Genomic DNA, 19768 nt, shown 5'->3' with positions numbered 1-19768 from the left:
CGCCCGCCCGCGCGCGCGCGCGTACCGGAGGCTGCGGTGGAGGGAGGCACACAGAGGAGGCATTTATCTGTGCACGCACGTAAACATCCACACCCACGGCCGCCGGCCGTGCCCACACCAGGGTGCAGACACACTCAGCGGTGAGACAAGGGCGCACACATCTATGGACTGCAGGGCACACCGCCTCCGGGGCACACCCACCACGGCCCCCGGTGCCGGAGAAAGGCCTCCTCCGGGCTCGACTCCCGCCCCCCGCCACCACCACCCCCTCCACCCACCCCGGATTCCTTCCCAGCGAAATGTTTCCCTACTTGGCCTGCCAGGTCTCTGGGGAAAAGGGCCTCAGAAATGCGGCAGGAGCCACTTGGGGGCAAAGTTGGAACGGCCTGTTCCCGGCCTGTTCCCTGCCGGCGAATTCCCTAAGCGAAAAACTATTTGCGGCGAGAGAGGCCGGGTGGCCGGCGAGCCCCCCGGCCGCCTCCCCTCGCGTCCCCTCCCCGCGCCGCCGCCGCTGCCGCCGCCTCCCCGCGGCCCTCGGGCGGCCTCGGGCAGGCGGCGCCGCTGCCCAGCGGCCCGGAGCCGCGCTGGCCGGCGAGCCTCGCCGCTTATCTGCGCTGTTTGGGCCCGGCGAAGCTTGGGAAAGGCAGGCTTCTCCGTCCCCGCCGAGTCAACAGGCGGACCCCGGGCCGCCGGACTATTTCTGTCTTATCAGTGCAGGAATGCGGCAGCCGCGGCGGCTGGCGGGCGGCGGCGGCGGCGGCGGCGTGGGCCGTGGGCCGTCAGGGCAGCCCTGAAGGGGCCCCCTCCCCACTCCGCTCGAGTAGAAGTGTGAGAGAGCCCAGCAGGACTCAGAGGGGAGAGTTGGAGGAAAAAAAAAAAAAAGGCAGAAAAGGGAAAGAAAGAGCAAGAGAGAGAGAGAGAGAGTGAGAGGCGCCGCTGAGCCCACCCCGATGGCCGCGGACGAAGTTGCCGGAGGGGCGCGCAAAGCCACGAAAAGCAAACTTTTTGAGTTTCTGGTCCATGGGGTGGTGAGTGGGGGAAAAGTTAGCGGGGGAGGGCGAGCGAGCTGGCTCGGGCTGAATGGAGGGAAGGTCGGGAGGGGCCGGGAGGGGGCTCCCGCTCCCCCCACACCCCACCCCACCCCTCTAGCGGGAGCGCCGCGGCCCAGCGGGCCCGGCCCCAGCCCCGTGCCGGCGCGCCCTGGGGGCGCCCGAACACGTCGTCAGGCGGCTTGGCCGGGGATGGGTGCCCCGGGGCGGGGAAGGCAGGCGTTTGCATGGGTTCCTGTCAGGGGCTTGGGGGTAGAACTTGAGGACGGTCTCTCCCAAAGTGGGTGGGTGGGTGGGTAGGTGCGTCCCCTGTGGGGACAACCCGATGGGTTGTCTTCCCTTCTTTTCCTGGTGGAGCCCAGGTGCGACCCCTGCCCTAGGAGTGGGGGGTGGGGGGACTTGGCATCGCTGCGCTGGGCTGCTTGTTCATCAGTTGGGACAGTGTCTCGGGAGCAAGGAGCAGGTGACCCTGGCGGCGCTGTGAGTGGGAAGCTCTGGGGCTGAACCACCTTTGCATCCTGGGCTGAGGGCTCCGGGGCTCTGCCCCTGGCCTCTGCCAATCAGGGCCAGAGAGAGGCCCTCTCTAGGGGCAGACCCCAGGTTAAGGGGTCTGAGGATCCTGTGGCAGCCTCCATCTCCAGAAGCTGATGTCCTTAACACCTCAAAGGTGTGAAGGAAGAGCTGGAGTCAGGGACGGGAGGCCTGGAGACCAGAGGGGCAGGTTTAGAAGGCCTACTGGGAGCCTGAGTGAGCCCAGGGAGCCTGAGGGGGTGGGGACGGGTTGGAAGGGCTGTGGCATAGAAGAGGCAGAGGCTCCAGGACTTGGGACGGCCACTGGTGCTGAAGCCGGGCAGAAAGGAAGCAGTCAGGTTTACTATGGCCAAATTTGGTTGTGACTCCAAGGAAGGCACGTTCTCAGTAAGAGAGGCCAGAGCCCCTAAAATGTTGGCCCTTCGGGCAGGTCACCCATCCCTGCTGGCCAGCACAGCCTTCTAGGGGCTCTGGAGGCCTCCCTCTTGGGGCCTCCTTAGCAGATCAGTGAGTACCACCAGCCTCATTAAATGGGAGGGCAGCTGATGAGGAAAGGGGCTTTCCCAAAGCAGCCTGTTCTCCAGGCCCCATGGGTCCCTGGACTAACTCCAAGGGGTCCCCATGTTGGTTAGCCTCATGACCAGCCCTGATCTTGCTGCCTGGGGTGTCCCAATAAAAGGCCCATCTAGGAGTGAGAGAGTCTATACATGTGGATTTTTTTTTAAGTCAACTCACTGCTTCAGTTCTTGGGTGGCCTGAGCCCCACTCCCAGCACCCTGCCTGTGCTGGCAGGGAGTGGCGGGCCTGGGTTCCATTATGGGCCACCACCCTGGAGGTGTGAGTGACAGGGTCAGGTGGGGTGGGGGAGGCAGACACATGGACAGGCAGGTCTCACTGCTGAGGCTGTGACGGGCAGAGACAGCTGGTTGGCTGGGGGTTAGGGTTAGACACGGCGCGGGCAGGAGGGACCCGGGGGAGGGGGGCAGTGCGAGGAGATTCACTAGGCTCAGGGGCAGGGCGCTTCCCTGTTCTGGGGAGCAGCTGCACCCCTGGGGTGGAGTGGGTGGTGCTCAGATAGTATAACAGGGGCACAGGGTCTGCGACCGTGGCTCCCTGCTCTCCTTCCTGCTCTCCTGGCCCCCGTCCACATCCTGGCCACCCTCCGCTTGACAGCCCCTTGGGCCCTCCCCAGCCTCTCTTCTGGAATGGGACAAGTGAGGTTTTACGAGTCTGTGGAACACCGCTCAATGCACTGGGTTGTCATCTATATCCCAGTTGAGCACCCGGATAGCAGCAAGGGCGCACACCTGCCTCACCTGCCTCCCCGTGCCCCCTGGGAACCCAGACTTCTGACCTCACTGGGGTAGGGTGGGGAGTAGCTGTAGTCTGTAGGATGGGGCCATCTCTGGTGATTCAGGCAGACAGCAAGGGAGAGATAGATACAAGAGAAAATGTCCATCCTTTTGACCTACCCAAGCCCTCTGGCCCACCCATCACCAGTTAAGCCTCATAGCCCCCCTCCCCTCAATGGGAGAATCCTGGTGAGGTCTAACCTCAGCCCCTCAAGCTGCTTCTAGCCCTACCTCCAAGCCTTCACCTTGAGAATAAATTATGCAGGTGGGCTAATTCAGCCAAGCCCCTGAAGGTAGAGGCTGGGAATCAGAGCAAGGGGGCAGGGATTGGGACGGAGGGGTCAAAAGCAGGGCCCCAGAGAGGAAAGTGGGTTGAAGGCAGGGAAGGCAGGACCCCCTGGAAATGGACTGGGAAGCAGGCAAACGGGAAGGCAGACGGCAGAAGTCCGGAGCAAGAGAGCCAGCCCTGAACTAAACGAAAGCAGCAGAGAGAGCACAAACCCCGGGCCCCTCAGGAAAGGGCCTTGCACGACCTTGGCTAGGTTGCCTCTCTCCTTGAGCCGCGGTTGCCTCATCCGTCAAGTGGGGATAGAAGGCCCTCAGTCCGTCTTGCAGAGGAGCGTGTGGATAGGAGCATCCTTTGAAAAGGTTGAAAGGCGCCATTAATATTCATCTTCGCGGCACCTTCCGCAAATCCGAGGCTGGCGATGCCCTGTGCAGTTAGTTGCCTGGCTTCAGTTAGCTTCCTGCAGCGAGACGCAAGCCAACACCACCACCCCCCCCCCCGCCCCCTCCGCCAAAGCCGCGCGGTTCCGGCGCCCCCGCCCCTCCCCACCCCTCCCCACCCCTCCCAGCCCCATCGGCATCGCGCCGTCGGCAGCAGGGTCACGGGCCGGGGGGCTCGGGGTTCGGGGGGAGACGTAGCTCCGCGCGCCTGGAGCCCGGAGCCCTGGTTCTGACCGCCGGGCGCCTGTGTCTGCTTCACGCCCCCCCGACCCCCCTCCCCAGCGCCCCGGGATGCCGTCTGGAGCCCGGATGCCCCACCAGGGGGCGCCCATGGGCCCCCCGGGCTCCCCGTACATGGGCAGCCCCGCCGTGCGACCCGGCCTGGCCCCCGCGGGCATGGAGCCCGCCCGCAAGCGAGCAGCGCCCCCGCCCGGCCAGAGCCAGGCCCAGAGCCAGGGCCAGCCGGTGCCCACCGCCCCCGCGCGGAGCCGCAGGTAAGCGGGGGTGGGGGTAGTGGGGGGTGCCCAGCGCGGAGGGGGCGGACGCGGGACCCGGAGGGACGGGGTGGGAAGCCCGGGCGGAGAGGGGTCAGCAGGGAGCAGGCGTCCCGGGTGGGATGCTTTCCCAGGAGGTGGGCTGAGGGGGCACTGGCCCGGTTCCTTTGTGTGCCCACACCGTGGAGACAGGCGGTGACCGTCGCGCCCTTCTCCTTGTCACCTGCTCTGTCCCTCTCTGCACCCCAGTCCCCTGGTTCTTGGGGGATGGAGGCGGGGCTGTGGCACCAGGGCTCAGGGCCGAGCTTTACACTGCGGTTCCTAGCGCGGTTGTCCAGTGCGCCTTCCTCAGAAGCGCCCCTGGCTTGACTCCTCGAAAGCCCCACTCCGGATCTTGTTAATCTGAATCCCTGGCCAGTGGCGGGAGAGCCTGGGATTTGCCCCATGGTGGGCAGTCTCTGCCCCCTGGCGCTATCTGGTGATTCTTGGGCACTCAAATGTTGAGGAGTTGCCATGGTCTGTCTTCTGGACGGGTCTGCCCTCAAGCCACCAAGGGCCAGCCTGTTTCCTTGTCTGAGCCAGCCAGTGGCACCCCCAAAAGCCCCTGCTGGTGCCTGGCTAGGAAGATACCCCTCTGGGTTTCACTGTTTAGCCAAACACACATGCTTCCTTTTGCACACCAGATGGAGTCCTATAAAAGGTGCAATGTGGATTTTACCTCATTATTAAATATTTTTTTTACATGTCAAGGAAAATTCACCATTTATAGGAAGCCCATGAGGAATTCTTTGCAAAGTGAGTCATTCTTTTGTAGAGTCCCTGATTTAGCTTGTACAACTGGAGAGTTTCACAGAGATAGTTTCTTCAAAACAAACCAGACCTTTAGTGAAACCTGCTTGTCTAGCCTTGAATAGATTTTTGGCCAGGGCCGGGGCAGTGGTTGAGACCACCACACGGGGGCAGTATGCAGCCATTCCCTAGGCTGGGTTCTAATTTCTACTCACCGAGGGTTTTCTGGGGTTGCTTCTGGGAGTTGGAACCCGCTAGTGGATCCAGCAGAGTCCAAGTCCCAGCTGCTACCCCAGGTCCAGCCCACCAGCTACACCCCAGAGGGGAACATCCGTACCCACTCTATCTGGATACCTGTGGGTATGTCCCTGGGCCCTGCTGGCAGGTGGTCCAAGGGCATGAGCACCCCCTGCCCTTCAGGGTCCCCTTCCTAGCCCAGGGTGGCTGGGGTGCTGGTCCTCACCAGCTTCACACCATCACTTCCTGCTTCTGGAATGGGGCAAGGGGGTCAGCACCCCTCCCCACCAGCTCAGCCACCTTGGACTGTGTGCCCCTTCTCAGAGGAGGGGAAAAAAAGTCCTCACAATGCATCCCCCCACTCTGTCCTTGCCTCTGCCCAGCTTTCCCCAAACATTTCTGCAGCGCCCCTGCTCCGAGCCCCTTCCAAGGCTAATTTCTCTGGATCTGGGGATGTGGCGGGGCAGAAAAGGGGCTCCCAGGCCAGAGAAAGGACAGAGTCACCTCCGCTCCCCATGAGAGGACAGAACCACACATGGCCGGCGCCGGCATAGCCCCTCGGGCGGGCAGATGAGCGGGCTGTGGGAACCCCAGCCAGGCGGCGGGCTGAGATGTCGGGATAATTTAGCAGGTGGCCTCGTTACTCCCAGATCTGTCGCCATGGTAACCTGGTTTTTTCTTTAAAAAATGTACAGTGCCAAGAGGAGGAAGATGGCTGACAAAATCCTCCCTCAAAGGGTGAGTGCCTTTCACAGCAGCCCCCAGCCCACCCCACCCCCAACCCTTTGCTGCTCCGCCCTCCTCTCCCCCCCACTCCCCGCCACCACCACCCCGGGCCACCTCCCCTCCCCCCTCAGGAGCAGCGCTTCAACATCATAGTCACTTTCACTTTTTTTGTTTAAAAAGCTAATTAAGAAATGAGGCTCCCCCAGGGCCAGAAGGATGGGGTGGGGCAGAGGGGAGACGCAGAGCCAGAGGGGGTAGGATCCTGGGTCTGGGGGGGCTGCAGATTGAATTCCAGCAGTCTGCAGAGACATAAAGGCAGGGGACAAAGAGGGGCTGAGGGCTTGGGGACCACAGGCTGGCAGAGGAGAGAAGGGAACAGAAGCTGGCCGGAAGGCCCAGCAGCGTAAGGAGACCCAGGCCCAGCTGAGTCTGGAGGACGGCTGAGACCCCAGCTCGAGCAGAACATCTGGGTGAGATGTCACTGTAGGCCCAAGCCGAGACATCTCCTGTCTCAGGGACCCCAGGGGCCCCTGACCACTTCACAGGTGCCCAAGAGAACCCAGAGGCTGTGTGACAGGGAAAGGACAGGATGAGGAGGTGAAGCCCTAAGCACTTGCTGGCCTCCATGGTTGCTCCGGCCTCCCCTAGTGATGAAATGCATGGATCTCCCTAGTGGGAGCAGCGGTTTCATCCCTGTAACATCCAGGCCTTCATGGCTGGATTCAGAGGTCCCGTCTGCGCTGTCCAAGTTCCCTGCCCTGAATGTGGCCAGCTCCCCAGCCACACTCGCACACTCCTGGGGCCACGTGACACCCGCACGTTCCAACCTGCAAGACTGGCTGAGCCCCTGGTTCCCTGCCTCGCTTCCTGCCCACTTCCAGATCCGGGAGCTGGTCCCGGAGTCCCAGGCTTACATGGACCTCCTGGCGTTTGAGAGGAAACTGGATCAGACCATCATGAGGAAGCGGGTGGACATCCAGGAGGCTCTGAAGCGGCCCATGAAGGTGCCTTGGGTTGAGGGAGAAGCCGGGGCTGGCGCCCTGGGAACTGGCTCTGTGTGACACTGTTTATCTCTACAGCAAAAGCGCAAGCTGCGTCTTTATATCTCCAATACCTTTAACCCTGCGAAGCCCGATGCCGAGGATTCTGACGGCAGCATCGCCTCCTGGGAGCTGCGGGTGGAGGGGAAGCTCCTGGATGACGTACGTCCTGGCCCAGGTCTCTCCAGGTGTCCTGGGGTGGGTATGGGGCTGAGCTGAGGCCGGTACTGGACGTGTGCACTGAGGGCTGGGGAAGTCAGCCCTGGCTGCGGGAGGGTGGTCCAGAGAGACGTGCCCAGGCCTGCTTCTGACTGTGTGGCCCTACCTGGCCAGCCCCCACCCGCTCCCAACTCACTCTGCCGCCGTGGGCCCTGTTCCGCGCCCACGGTCCGTGCCTCTCCCACAGCCCAGCAAGCAGAAGCGGAAGTTCTCTTCCTTCTTCAAGAGCTTGGTCATTGAGCTGGACAAAGACCTCTATGGCCCTGACAACCACCTCGTGGAGGTAAGAGAGACCCAGACCCCTCCTGCCCTTAAACTGGCCACAGGCCACTGTCCTAAAGAACCTAGAATGCAGTCCCGTTAGTGGCGCAGACGTGGGTCGGGGACCCCCTCCGCCAGGCCCCCAGTCCTGCACCCAGAGCTCCAAGGCCCCACCAGCTCAGACGGGCCTGTGAGGTGACTCAGCTCCTACCCCTGGACAGTGGCACCGGACACCCACCACTCAGGAGACGGATGGGTTCCAGGTGAAGAGGCCGGGGGACCTGAGTGTGCGTTGCACGCTGCTCCTCATGCTGGACTACCAGGTGCGTGCCCTCACTCCCAGACACCGCTCCCCCCAGCATCCCGCCTCCTGTACCCTTCTCCTAGCTGGGGTGGGCCATGGCTTGCAAGCTGTATGCCCTGAGAGACCCCGTTCTCACCCCCACCCTGCCTGCTCCAGAAGCTTGTTTCCAAGGAGCCTAGGCCCTGCAGCCCCCGAGTCCTGAGTCCCTAGCCCCTCCCGCTCTCTTTTTGTCTCATTTTCTCATGGCTTCCTTGGCTCAGCCTCCCCAGTTCAAACTGGATCCCCGCCTGGCCCGGCTGCTGGGCTTGCACACGCAGAGCCGCTCGGCCATCGTCCAGGCCCTGTGGCAATACGTGAAGACCAACCGGCTGCAGGACTCCCACGACAAGGAGTATATCAACGGCGACAAGTATTTCCAGCAGGTACCCTCTCCCCTGAGCCTGGGGCCACGGGGAGGGGAAGGGCCTCTGCTCGGGAACACCACCCTGCCTCCTTGACTCCATCGGGAATGATCTCAGAGCCGGAGACCGGGGTTCCCATCCGGGCTCTGTCACACCGCCCTGTGCTGCAGCCCGCCCGTCTCAGCACCCCCACCCCCCAGGTGAGGCCGATCGGGAACCCCAGAAAGCTAGCGGCTCTGGGGAACATGTTCTTGGCACCTGGAGCTAGGGCCCCCAGGTTCTGGCCCTGGGGCCAGTCGCCGGGTCCATCATTTAGCTGTTTGCAGCCTTGTTCCTTATCTTCACCACGCCTGTCCCGTCTGACCCACTGGGCAGTTAGGAGAATCAAACTGCTGTGGAAGTGATTCTGCCAAACTAGAGGTTATTATTAATATAACTTTAAAATAAATACCACAGGTAGACTTGAGTGGTGAAAACAACAGTCGATGTTTATTGAGCACTCGCTGCATGCCAGGCGCTGCTTCAGGCACTTCGTGTGTAACTGACGCATTTAATTCTAACAAGCCCCCTGAGATCAGTGCCCCTGCCTTCGGCTCCCAGAGATGGAGAGACTGAGGCCGACGTGTGAAGTTGAGCGGCTCGGGGTTGCGCCGTGAGCGGTGGAAGCAGGCCTCAGGCCCAGGGCTGGCCCCCGCCTCCCCATTGAGAGCTGGCTGCTGGGGGGGGCCTTTTGAGAACGGAGGCTCTTTTGAGTGCAGAGCAGGGAACCTCTTTTCTCCTACTGCAGATTTTTGACTGTCCCCGGCTGAAGTTTTCTGAGATTCCCCAGCGCCTCACAGCCCTTCTGCTGCCCCCTGACCCGATTGTCATCAACCATGTCATCAGGTGAGGCCCCCCCACAACCCTGCTTCTCAGAGCTGGGAGTCACTATGGTGGTCCCGCCGCCCCATCCCTCCCTCTGCCCACCCCCCACATCAGGCCTCGGAGGCCCTTGGCCTCCATCGGGGCAGCACAGACACCAAGGGCTGGCCTTCCCTGGCAGCGTGGACCCGTCGGACCAGAAGAAGACGGCGTGCTACGACATTGACGTGGAGGTGGAGGAGCCCCTGAAGGGGCAGATGAGCAGCTTCCTGCTGTCCACGGCCAACCAGCAGGAGATCAGCGCTCTGGACAGTAAGGTGGGGCTGGAGCCCAGCGCTGCAACAGGATGGGGACCCGACGGTGACACGCACAGACACAGCAGGACAAGGACATGGGAGAGGACGGGAGGGCCCTGCCCTTGGGACCTGGAGCTCCGCCCGCGCCCCCTTCCCGGGGACTGCCCTTCCCGGGGACTGCCCTTCCAGGGGACAGCGAGAGCCCCCTGCCACGCCCCCTCCCCACCTCTCCCACCTCAGCCTGGGCAGGCGAGAGCACGTGTCTTTCTACCTGCAGATCCATGAGACGATTGAGTCCATCAACCAGCTCAAGATCCAGAGGGACTTCATGCTGAGCTTCTCCAGAGACCCCAAGGGCTACATCCAGGACCTCCTCCGCTCCCAGAGCCGGGACCTTAAGGTGAAGGGGACCTCGGGGAGTGCTGGGTCGAGACAAGCATGCAGGGGAGACAGTGAATGTCGTGCGGGGGTGTCCAGACTCAGGATGACCCTGCTGCTCCCTCCCAGGTGATGACAGACGTGGCGGGCAACCCCGAGGAGGAGCGCCGGGCTGAGTTCTACCACCAGCCTTGGTCCCAGGAGGCCGTCAGCCGCTACTTCTACTGCAAGGTGTGAGGCCTGACCCCCCGCCCCTTCGGCTCCCCGCTCACCCCCAGAGAAACCCCCCAGCCTCCCCCTCGACACGTGGGGCTGCGCCTTCTCCCAGATGCTCCTCCAGGTGGGTGGGGCCCGTCCCGTCACTCACCAGCAACTCATCACCTGCGCCTGCTCTCCTTTCCTTACAGATCCAGCAGCGCAGGCAGGAGCTGGAGCAGTCGCTGGTCGTGCGCAACACCTAGGCGCGCGGGGGAAGCGTGCCGCAGAGGGCCACTCGGCCCTGCCCTGGCTTGTCCCCTCGGGCCTGGCTGTCACCCCCGACACCTTGTGGGCGAGGCAGGGGCTGGATTAAAGGTCATTTGCCTGATAACAGCCGTGTGGTCACTGGCAACTGGGGCGGGAGGAGGATTGAGGGGGGCGGGAAAAGGGCAGTGGGTCCCTCCGGGAAGCTCCCCACCCCCTCCCTCAGTCTCCTTACTCCCATTTTTCCTAGACCTAAACCAGTTTGGCAGAAGACACTTTTAATAACATTTTCTTATTAAAAAAAAAACACAGCGGCGAGCTCTCCCATCTGTCCATGCATCTTGCCTGCCTCCCCAGGCGGGGCCCGGCAGGGGCTGTGTGTGGAGGTGCGGGGCCCCGGGCACACTAGGTACTGTTGGCCTGCTCCTGCTCGAACAGGGCCATGGCCAGCTGCGCACGGGCCCCCAGCCCCTCCAGGTTGCTGAGGCGGCAGCGGTGGTAGAGTTCCTCGCTGAGCCTAGGGCTGCAGTCCCGCAGGGAGAACTTCTGCACCAGCCCTGGCTCCACGGCCCGGAAAAGGTGGAGCCCTGAGAACCGGAGGAAAACATCCATCACCTCCAGCCCCTCCAGGGCTTCCTCCTCTTCCTGGCCTGCCAGGTCGGCGGCCAGCCGGGCTCGGGCAGCCAGGTAGTCCGCGTTGTAGAAGCAGCCCTCTGCTGAAGCCTGCCGGTCAAACCTGCCCCCTCCGGCAGCCCCCCGGGCAGGGTCCGCACCCGGAGGGGATGGGGGGTCGGGGCCGGCCCCCGAGGGCGGTCTCTGTGGTGCCAGGGCAGGGTTGAACTCCTGGAAGTGGACTGGGAAGAAGGCCTGCCAGCCGGAGATGGCGTTCATGCGGCAGCGGTTGAGGACCTCGGGCCCTGGCCTGGTCCACACGGTGGCGAGGAAGAAGAGCGTGTCCACGGGGTGCTTCTTGGAGACCACGTCCATGAGCCGCACCTGGGAAGGCGCCTCCGCTCGCACGGCGAGCCAGGCCAGCCTCGTCCCTGGGTACCGTCGTTCCAGCTCGGCCGCTGCCGCCTTCACCCCGACGAACGGGTCTGGGGCCCCTCGGCCCCCTTCCCGTGGCCCGTAGACCAGCAACAGGGTGAGTAAGGCATGCTCTCGGGGCTCCAGGACCCCAGCCGCAAAGGCCTCCAGGAACGCGGGGGCCGCGGCAGCCTCGGCGGCCGGTAGTGGCAGCACCAGCTGCACGCGCGTGGCCTCGGTGACGTAGGGCATGGGCAGGATCTCCACGCGGCTCAGCGGCCGCAGCAGGCTGACCCTGCGCGCCAGCGCCCGCCGGTGCCCCCGCTGCGTCACGGCCTCCAGCAGCAGGTCCAGCGTGTACTCCATGCCCCGCGCTGGGTCGAAGCGCCGGTAGCCGTTGAGCAGCCGCTGCTTCTGGAAGCGCAGGCGGGGCTGGTAGCGCCGGTTCAGCTGCTCCAGGGCCGTCTCCACAGCGTCACCCACGTCTGCCCTGCTCGCCCCTTGCAGGGGGCACTTGGGGGCCCCGTCCGCGCAGGAGAAGGTGTGCTGCTCTGTGAAGTAGTCCCAGCCCAGCACCTCAAAACGGGAGTGCGGTGTGAAGGGGGCCGGGAGCCCAAGGGGCCAGCTCAGCCCCGCCTCCCCCTCGGGGGTCAGCGCGGTCAGGTTCCGGATCTGAGCCTAGGGCGGGAGGGACGCCCCATTAGCACCTGGCGAGGGAGTCAGGACCCCGGCACGCTCCAGCGTCCTGGGTTCTGAGGTCCACCCTGACTCCATCAACACTCAGTGAGGCCTGGCCTGTCTGTACGGGGCACACAGACCCACCATCTGCACACAGCTGCTGCGGGGAGGAGGATGGGGTGGGCAGAGTGCCGCTGTAGAGGGCAGGGGACCCTGACGTCTGGGGCTCCGCAGCCTTTCTCTTCCTCACTCACAGGACTCACGCTCTCTTCACAGAAGGAAACCTTTGTTTTCACCTGGATCCCACCTCGGACAACCCCCTGCCATCAACTAGAGAATTCTTCTACCTTCTGCCCTTGGGCGTTTTAAGGACAGTGCTAGAAGTCCAGGGACTGCAGGGTTTCAGCGAGGCACTACTGGAGAGGAGAGAAACCCTTCTGGTGCCAAACCCGCTCCTCAGAGCTCTCCTGCAGATCCTCTCAAGTGAACCCACATTGTGCCAGGAGCTTTCACCCAGAGCACCCGGAGCCCCTTCTCCCTGGGGTGCTTTTCACTGAGGTTCAGTCGGTACAGTCAGCCTCCTTCTGCCTCGCCCTGCCTCCCCTCTTGCTCATCTGTGAGCCCGGACGTCGGAAGCACCCTCTGACCTGCAACCCTGGGTCCCCCGCTCACCTGCAGCTGTTCTATCTCGCTGTAGGCCCGCTCCAGCTCCAGAGCACTGAAGCGCTTGTGGAGCCGGTACATGAGGGTTCCCTCGGAGACAGGGTGCACTGCGAAGGCACTCAGGAAAGCTAAGCTTCTCTCCGTCTCGGGGTCCCTATTTTTGGCCAGTTCAAATGAGCGATACTGCTGCCCCTGGAGGACCATGAAACCAGTCAGTGCCACACATGGAGGAACTGCCTGGCCCAACTACCCTTGACCACCCTTGGCGCTCACGCCTGTGACTGCCACTGCCGCCAAAAGGGCATAGGAGCTCATTCTGGGGTCCCCTCAACCTTCGCCTTACTCTCACCAGATTTTGGAGAAGAGAGTGCCCGCTAGGCAACTAGGATGACCTCGTCTCCCAAAGAATCCTGCTGTTTCTCAAAAGAATGACAGCTGAGAGCCAGCAGAGATGGCCAGGACTCCGGTTGAGGAGGAGGGCCCCTCTGGGATTGTCCCCTCTTCTCCAACCAACAGGGAGGCTCCCAGGCCACTCTCCTCCTCCAGGAGAGCGGTCCCCTCAATGGCACTCCCAGGTCACTGGAGACGGCACAGGTGTTGGGCAGAGGGCAGAGGGCGAGGGGCCAGATGGGGGGAGACTGGTGAGGAAGGGACACCTTTCAGGCTTGCTCAGAAGGTCCCTGACAAGACGCCACTTTTGACGGCCCTAGGGATCTAAGGCTGCCAGAGGTGGGCAAGGGAGAACGAGAGGGGCAATTAGGACTGGTGAGGGCACAACGACCACCCCAGGAGCTGCCAGGAAAGAGCCGGCAGCCCCCCAGCCTCGAGACCAGCTGGTGGTCCCTGCTAATTTGTCAGGGATGGGGACTAACTTGCAAGGGCCTTCACCTGGTGTTGGGAGACACAGCCGATGCCCAGAGAGTCAATGAGGCAGCGGCCGAGCCACTCGTCAGGTCGGGCACTGAGAATGTCTCCGCGGCAGCCATCCAGATGTGGCCGCAGCCGAAGCAGGAGGCTCCGGGACAACAGGTAGCCAAAGCCCCCGTGGCAGTACCGGGCCTGCTCGCTGGCACCGATGAACTCCTCCGCCCGGCCCAGGTACAGGTCCTGGTTGATGCTGAGGTGGCCGGCCAGGGCCGCCAGGCGGGGGGCCTGCACGTACGTGTCGTCCTGCATGATGAAGAACCAGTCGTAGTCGGCCCCAAAGTGCGTGTGAAGATGGCGCAGGGTCTCGGACATGAGCCAGGCTGGCCGTTCATCCCCGTGAGACACCACCTGCATCCCTGCCGGGGTCCGGGCCCCTCGCTGCCCAGTGAAGTAGAGCAACCGGGGGAAGTGGTGAGCCACTGTGCGGTTCACAGCCACAGCCAGAGTGGACAGCGTGGCCCGGGAGGTCAGGACAGCCACCAGCAACCGCTCGCGAGAGCCCAGCTCCGTCTGGATGTACCGAGTCCTGCAGGGAGACCAGTGTGCCAGGGTCAACTCCCTAATCTTTAGGAACCCAGCGTGTCCAGCGTATACCTCCCCTCAGGAATTAGTGAGCTGGGGATGAGACAAGAATGGGGAGACCTCCTCATCAACACTAATGAGCTACTGGAGAGAGCGTCTACTGAGTAGCTGATGCTGGAACTGATCTCGGGGAAATGGATTAGATGGATTAGATGCAACTCCTGCCCTCCTGAAGAACATCCAACCACTGACTTAACACCAACGGGTGAGGCTTTCTCAGGCCTGAGGAGGAGGAAAAAAAACTGGAACCATGATGGAAAATAAGGCAGAGAACTGCTTCAGGAAGGCTAATGACGATTACCAGTGACCACGGATAGGACGTGGAGGCACGGACTCGGAGCAACCCTGAAGTGGGGTGTGGGGATGATGCACACACGTGCACGTTAACTCTCACCTGAGCACCTTCTTGTAGGGCTTGTTGGGATCCCTGTAGTAGGGGACAATCCGGGGTTTGAAGTCTTCGTCGCTTTGGTCAAGCTGAGTTCTTGAGTCTAGACTCTGTGACCCTCCGGCTTCCCCCAGAGCCTCTACGCAGGGATCATCTCCCTCCCCCTGGATCCAGGACACTCGCAAGAGGCTCAGGCTGCACCCCAGAGACAGCCCTAGGATGAGGGGCAGTGCTGGTCGCAGCAGAGCCAACACTGAGCTCAGCCGCATGGTGGTGGGCCCGGCCATGTGTGTGCCCCAGAGGGCACAGCCTCAGGGATCAATCAGTGACCAACGGACTCTTTCAACAAGGGAGCCTGGGGCGAGTGAGGTCAACGAGAGAACAAGGTTGTGTTTGCTTCTGGGCCCAGGATCCCCAAGAAACTCCTGCCTTGTCTTCCGCTGTCAAGGTGCTGGTTCTAACCCTCAGTCCAAATGGTAGTAAATGTTAGAATCAATTTCACCCACTAATGGTGGGTCCTCTGGTCCAGAAGAGGAAGAAGCAAGACTCAGTCCTGCCAAACCTAACCCCCAAAGAAGGACTACATACATCTGGTGACAGTATCTAAGCAGAGAGATGGCAGCAACTGATAAAGCTGGGGTTAGGGAAAAGTACATTAGCCAGCAAAACACCAGCACCCAGCTAGAGAAACCTAACTCCACAGGCCTTTCCCAAAGAGCATCTGGGAGGGGCATACATCTCACTCACTCACTGAAGGGGCTGCTGACCCCTGGGCAGTCACAGAGATGGAGCCCAGGCCTTCCTACTCTCTTCACCCGCGTTAAGGTAACACTCGCGCCAGAGGAACCCTTCCTCCCGGCAGTCAGGAGCCTCTGGCACTGCGCACAGAGGTTCTGCCCCACCTAATGAGGTGGAGGGATGTGGTAACTCAGCACGGACAGCCTCAGAGGAGCACAAAAGCTGATGGAGCTGCTGGGCAGGGCATTCTTCTCTGAATCCCCCGTGCTGAGAGCCCGAGGCTGCCCACCATCCTCCGAGAAGAGAAAGGAGGCCGGTGACAAGCCACTCTGGCTGTTGTCAAGAGCGATTCGGTGGCTGCCTTTTCCCAAGGCCCCAGGCACCCGAAGCAAATCGAGAGGACGACAAGCAGCTGGCGCGGGCGGACGGATGCTCGGGTGTCAAGCCCGGCAACTCCTCGCCCCACGTCTCCCTCTCAGCCGTTACTGACCAGCCTCAGGCCCAAGAAAGGAGGCCCAGAGCGCGACTGGGCCGTTCGTCTCGCAGCAGAAATAAGAACTGGCTGCGTCACGGGCTGTCAGAGGAAGTGGGGCAGGGAGGCTCCGTTCGGGCGACGTGGGGAGAGGGCAAAGACCCCGCTCTCAGGCTCGACCGGGCGGCGGACACCCAGGGACACCCCGGCGGCCGGCCAAGGGGAGGCCCCTGCGGCCGGGCCGGGGGCGAGGGCGGGCCGATGTAAGGGGCGGCCGCCGGCCGGGGTATGCCCGGTCCCGGGGAGCTCCGGGGGGCGAGGACGTGGAGCTGGGACCGGAGCTGGGGTCGCTCCTATCGAGCGACAACCCCTTGCAGGGTTGTAGGGAAGGACGCGAAGGGGAGAACAGACCCCAGGGTTCCGCCGAAGCGCCGGCTCCGCCACCGCAGCCGCTGCCACCTCACAGCCCGGCCCACTCCTTCCTTTTCCGCTCGCTGTCGGTCCCCGTCTCTATGGTGACCGCATCCGGCCGCTCGCTCCGCCTTCGCCCTCTCTATGGTCGTCCCGCCCCGAGTCCGCGCAGCTAGCGGGCCGGGGTAGGTGAAGAGCTCATCCCGCCCACCCTCCACCCTCCTCCGCCCGGAGCCGGCGCGCGTTCCGCAACCCCTATTGTGAGTGGACCCAGCCTGAATCGGAAGATGACCCAGATCTTCAACCTCGACTCCCTTCTACCCTAGGAAAAAACTCTTCTCACCTTCGATGAGCGCGTTTTCTACCTCCGTGGACTACTACTCCCAGCGAGCTTTCCAAACCCCATCACCTACTCAGGTTATTTCAGAAATGTTTGTTGTTTGGTCGATGAGGTGGGCATGGTCCCTGCCCTCAGTTGGAGACGGGTATTAAACACACATTGACAAAGAATAAAAATAAGCATTTACGTTTAGGTCGAAATTACAAACTGTCCGAAGTAACAGAAAAGTAAAGACTCTAGTGGAGAAGTGTAGCAGGAAGAATTAGACTCAGGATTTGGGAATGCTGCGATCCAAAATTCAGTACGTTACCCAGGCAAAAAAGAGGAAGCCGGAAAGAGGAAGACTGGCCCAAGAACTGGGAAGGCCAAAGCAGCTAAGGCTGCTGAGTGAGGGGACAACAGGTTAAGGGAGTCTGGAAGGCAGGTGGGCCTTCAAGCAGCTATGGTGGGTTCCCACCCATGATGGCACATTTCTAGGGGGCAATTTGGAAATGCAGGAAGGCAGTTTTGTTGTCAAAGAATTGAGAGGAGAATGCTACATGTACATTGCAAGACTGTATCGCATTAGAATTGTTTTACACAGCTTTCAAATGTCCTACAAAGATTCATTTTAGAGGGGGGAAAAATGGTTAAAATCATCTACTTTTTGAGTCTGTTTAATATGTAACAAGTAATTTTGCAGGGTTGTAATGTGTGCTGAATTTTCAAAGAATGTAACTATCATGTAAATGGAAAGAAGCCTGTACTTCAGTTTTGTCCCTGAATGTTCTTGTTACCATTTTGTAACAAGTAGTGACTATTGATGTTTTCCAGCACAGGGAAGTAACTTTTCTTGTGAAGGATTTCCTTTTCTTCTGTTATCATTACACTGTGATTTTTTGAAATTTATGTGTGTAGTTAGGTTGTCACAAACGAACTTTATTTCAAAAGAGGAAAAGAGGTGTTACTTGAAAAGTTCCTTATTAAAAGAGAACATTGGGGCTGGTAGAGTCAGGAACCCATTCTAGGAGGCAAGTGGGATGGAACACAGCAGCACGGCTCCTCTTCACTGTTTTGGTCTTACTTTCATTTGGTCTCCCCTCAGCAACTGGCACATGGTAGGTGGTAAATGGTTTTTAGGCTCCAGACCAGCACTGTCCATTAGAAATACAATGTGAGCCATATATGTAAACTTTTAAATATTCTGGGGCTAGGCTGTTTAGTTGGTCAGTCATATCTGACTCTTTGTGGCCCCTTGGATTGTAGCCCATTAGGCTCCTCTGTCCATGGACTTTCCCAGGCAAGAATACTGGAGTGGGTTGCCATTTCCTACTAGGAGCGGGATTGCTGGATCATATGGCAACTGTATTTTTAGTTTTTTAAGGAACCGCCGTACTGTTCTCCATAGGAGCTGGTTTACATTCCTACCAACACTCTAGGAGGGTTCCTTTTTTTCCACACCCCCTCGAGTTTAATTATTTGTAGATTTTTTTGATGATGGCCATTCTGAAGTGCTACCTCATTGTATCATTTCTCTAATAATTAGTGATGTTAAACTTCTTTTCATGTGGCCACATTTCTTTTTTTAAAAAAGCAAAGAAAAAAAAGCAAAGAAACAGGTAGATTAATTTTAATATTTTATATTAAATATATCCCAAATATTAACATTTGACCACGTTATTGTTCAGTTGCTCGGTCATGTCCAACTCTTTGAGACTCCATGGACTGCAGCATGCCATGCTTCCGTCCTTTACCATCTCCTGGAGCCTGCTCAAACTCATGTCCATTGAGTTGGTGATGCTATCCAAGCATCTCGTCTTCTTGTCCCCTTCTCCTGCCTTCAATCTTTCCTAGCATCAGGGTCTTTTCCAGTGGGTCAGCTCTTGGCATCAGGTGGCCAAAGTATTGGAGCTTCAGCTTCAGCATCAGTCCTTCCAATGAATATTTAGGATTGATTTCCTTTAGGATTGACTGGTTTGATCTCCTTTCTGTCCAAGAGACTCTCAAGAGTCTTTTCCAATGCCACAGTTTGAAGGCATCAAGTCTTTGGCACTCAGCCTTCTTTATGGTCCAACTCTCACATCCATACATGACTAGGGGGAAAACCATAGCTTTGACTAGATGGACCTTTGTTGGTAAAGTAATGTCTTTGCTTTTAATATGCTGTCTAGGTTGGTAATAGCTTTTCTTCTAAGCAGGAGAAATTTCATGGTTGCAGTCACCATCTGCAGTGGTTTTGGAACCCAAGAAAATAGTCTCTCACTGTTTCCCCATCTATTTGCCATGAAGTGATGGGACCAGATACCATGACCTTAGTTTTTTGAATGTTGAGTTTTAAGCCAGCTTTCTCACTCTCCTCTTTCACTTTCATCGAGAGAGGCTCATTAGTTCCTCTTCGCTTTCTGCCATAAGGGTGGTGTCATCTACATATCTGAGGTTATTGATATTTCTCCCATCTGCCTTGATTCCTGCTTGTGTTTCACCCAGTCTGGCATTTCCCATGATATACTCTGCATATACAGTAATCAATATAAAAATTGAGATATTTTAATCTTTTTCCTATCCACATGCAATCTTCAAAATCACCCCCACCTCATGCATATTTCATACTTACAGCATATCTCAGTTCAGACTAGCCACATTTCAAGGGCTCCATAGCCACATCTGGCTAGAGGCTACCACACTGAACAGCAAAGTTCAAGACCTTTCTCAGTTACTAAGTTTCTAGGTAACTCTGGGTGAAACATTTCCTCCCTTGGGTCTCAGTTTCTTTGTATTTTAAATGAAGAGGCTGGATGCTGCTTCCTGTTCCAGCACTGACCTTCGGTGATTTCCATATTTAGCCAGGCCTTTTCTCCTCTGATCTCTCTCCATCTTATTTCCCCATTTCTTTCCCCTTCAAATCCTAAAAGATGATGCTGTTTAAGTGCTGCACTCAATATGCCAGCAAATTTGGGAAACTCAGCAGTGGTCACAGGACTGGAAAAGGTCAGTTTTTATTCCAATCCCAAAGAAAGGCAATGCCAGACAATGTTCAAACTGCTGCACAATTGCACTCATCTCACATGCTAGCAAAGTAATGCTCAAAATTCTCCAAGCCAGGCTTCAACCGTACATGAACCAAGAACTTCCAGATGTTCAAGCTGGATTTAGAAAAGGCAGAGGTACCAGAGATCAACATCCATGGATCATAAAAAAATAAAAGAGAGTTCCAGAAAAACATCTACTTCTGCTTTATTGACTACACCAAAGCCTTTGACTGTGTGGATCACAACAAACTGTGGAAAATTCCTAAAGAGATGGGAATACCAGACCACCTTACCTGCCTCTTAAGAAATCTGTATGTAGGTCAAGAAGCAACAGTTAGAACTGGACATGGAACAATGGACTGATTCCAAACTGGGAAAAGAGTATGTCAAGGCTGTATATTGTCACCCT

The 19768-nt window shown here is 59.1% G+C and overlaps 2 protein-coding genes across 4 annotated transcripts; one reads left to right on the top strand and one right to left on the bottom strand.

The window, feature by feature from the left end:
- Window positions 1-950: 950 nt before the first annotated feature.
- Window positions 951-10216, top strand: SMARCD3 (SWI/SNF related BAF chromatin remodeling complex subunit D3). The gene is made up of 13 exons (XM_068973208.1): window positions 951-1028; window positions 3941-4152; window positions 5874-5916; window positions 6786-6908; window positions 6984-7106; window positions 7351-7446; window positions 7646-7747; window positions 7989-8150; window positions 8917-9014; window positions 9172-9307; window positions 9564-9686; window positions 9794-9895; window positions 10072-10216. The coding sequence occupies exons 1-13, from the start codon at window positions 951-953 to the stop codon at window positions 10123-10125; spliced, it is 1452 nt and encodes a 483-aa protein (XP_068829309.1). The 3' UTR covers window positions 10126-10216.
- On the bottom strand, window positions 9185-16079 carry CHPF2 (chondroitin polymerizing factor 2). Of its 3 annotated transcripts, XR_011144945.1 has the most exons (7): window positions 16012-16079; window positions 14397-14745; window positions 13382-13946; window positions 12503-12685; window positions 10032-11830; window positions 9558-9708; window positions 9185-9326 (listed from the first exon to the last, which is right to left on the bottom strand). XR_011144945.1 is itself a non-coding variant. In XM_068973207.1 (4 exons), the coding sequence occupies exons 1-4, from the start codon at window positions 14675-14677 to the stop codon at window positions 10532-10534; spliced, it is 2328 nt and encodes a 775-aa protein (XP_068829308.1). In that variant the 5' UTR covers window positions 14678-15608; the 3' UTR covers window positions 10029-10531. The 3 variants fall into 3 exon arrangements, 1 of the variants encoding a protein (XP_068829308.1); XR_011144946.1 differs by lacking the exons at window positions 12503-12685; window positions 16012-16079 and having other exon boundaries at window positions 10032-11824; window positions 14397-15608; XM_068973207.1 differs by lacking the exons at window positions 9185-9326; window positions 9558-9708; window positions 16012-16079 and having other exon boundaries at window positions 10029-11830; window positions 14397-15608.
- Between the last annotated feature and the right edge of the window lie 3689 nt (window positions 16080-19768).

This window comes from Capricornis sumatraensis, chromosome 5 (genome assembly GCF_032405125.1).
Source record: "Capricornis sumatraensis isolate serow.1 chromosome 5, serow.2, whole genome shotgun sequence".
Taxonomy (NCBI): Eukaryota; Metazoa; Chordata; class Mammalia; order Artiodactyla; family Bovidae; genus Capricornis; species Capricornis sumatraensis.
This window is presented reverse-complemented; position numbering and strand designations above follow the sequence as displayed.

Coding starts and splice junctions, on each gene's coding strand:
- SMARCD3 (XM_068973208.1), top strand. CDS start 951: ATGGCCGCGGACGAAGTTGCCGGAGGGGCGCGCAAAGCCACGAAAAGC. Junction 6,909..6,983: donor CTCTGAAGCGGCCCATGAAG/GTGCCTTGGGTT, acceptor TTATCTCTACAG/CAAAAGCGCAAGCTGCGTCT. Junction 9,308..9,563: donor TCAGCGCTCTGGACAGTAAG/GTGGGGCTGGAG, acceptor TTCTACCTGCAG/ATCCATGAGACGATTGAGTC.
- CHPF2 (XM_068973207.1), bottom strand. CDS start 14,677: ATGGCCGGGCCCACCACCATGCGGCTGAGCTCAGTGTTGGCTCTGCTG. Junction 13,947..14,396: donor CCCTACAAGAAGGTGCTCAG/GTGAGAGTTAAC, acceptor GTCTCCCTGCAG/GACTCGGTACATCCAGACGG. Junction 12,686..13,381: donor GCTGTGTCTCCCAACACCAG/GTGAAGGCCCTT, acceptor ATGGTCCTCCAG/GGGCAGCAGTATCGCTCATT.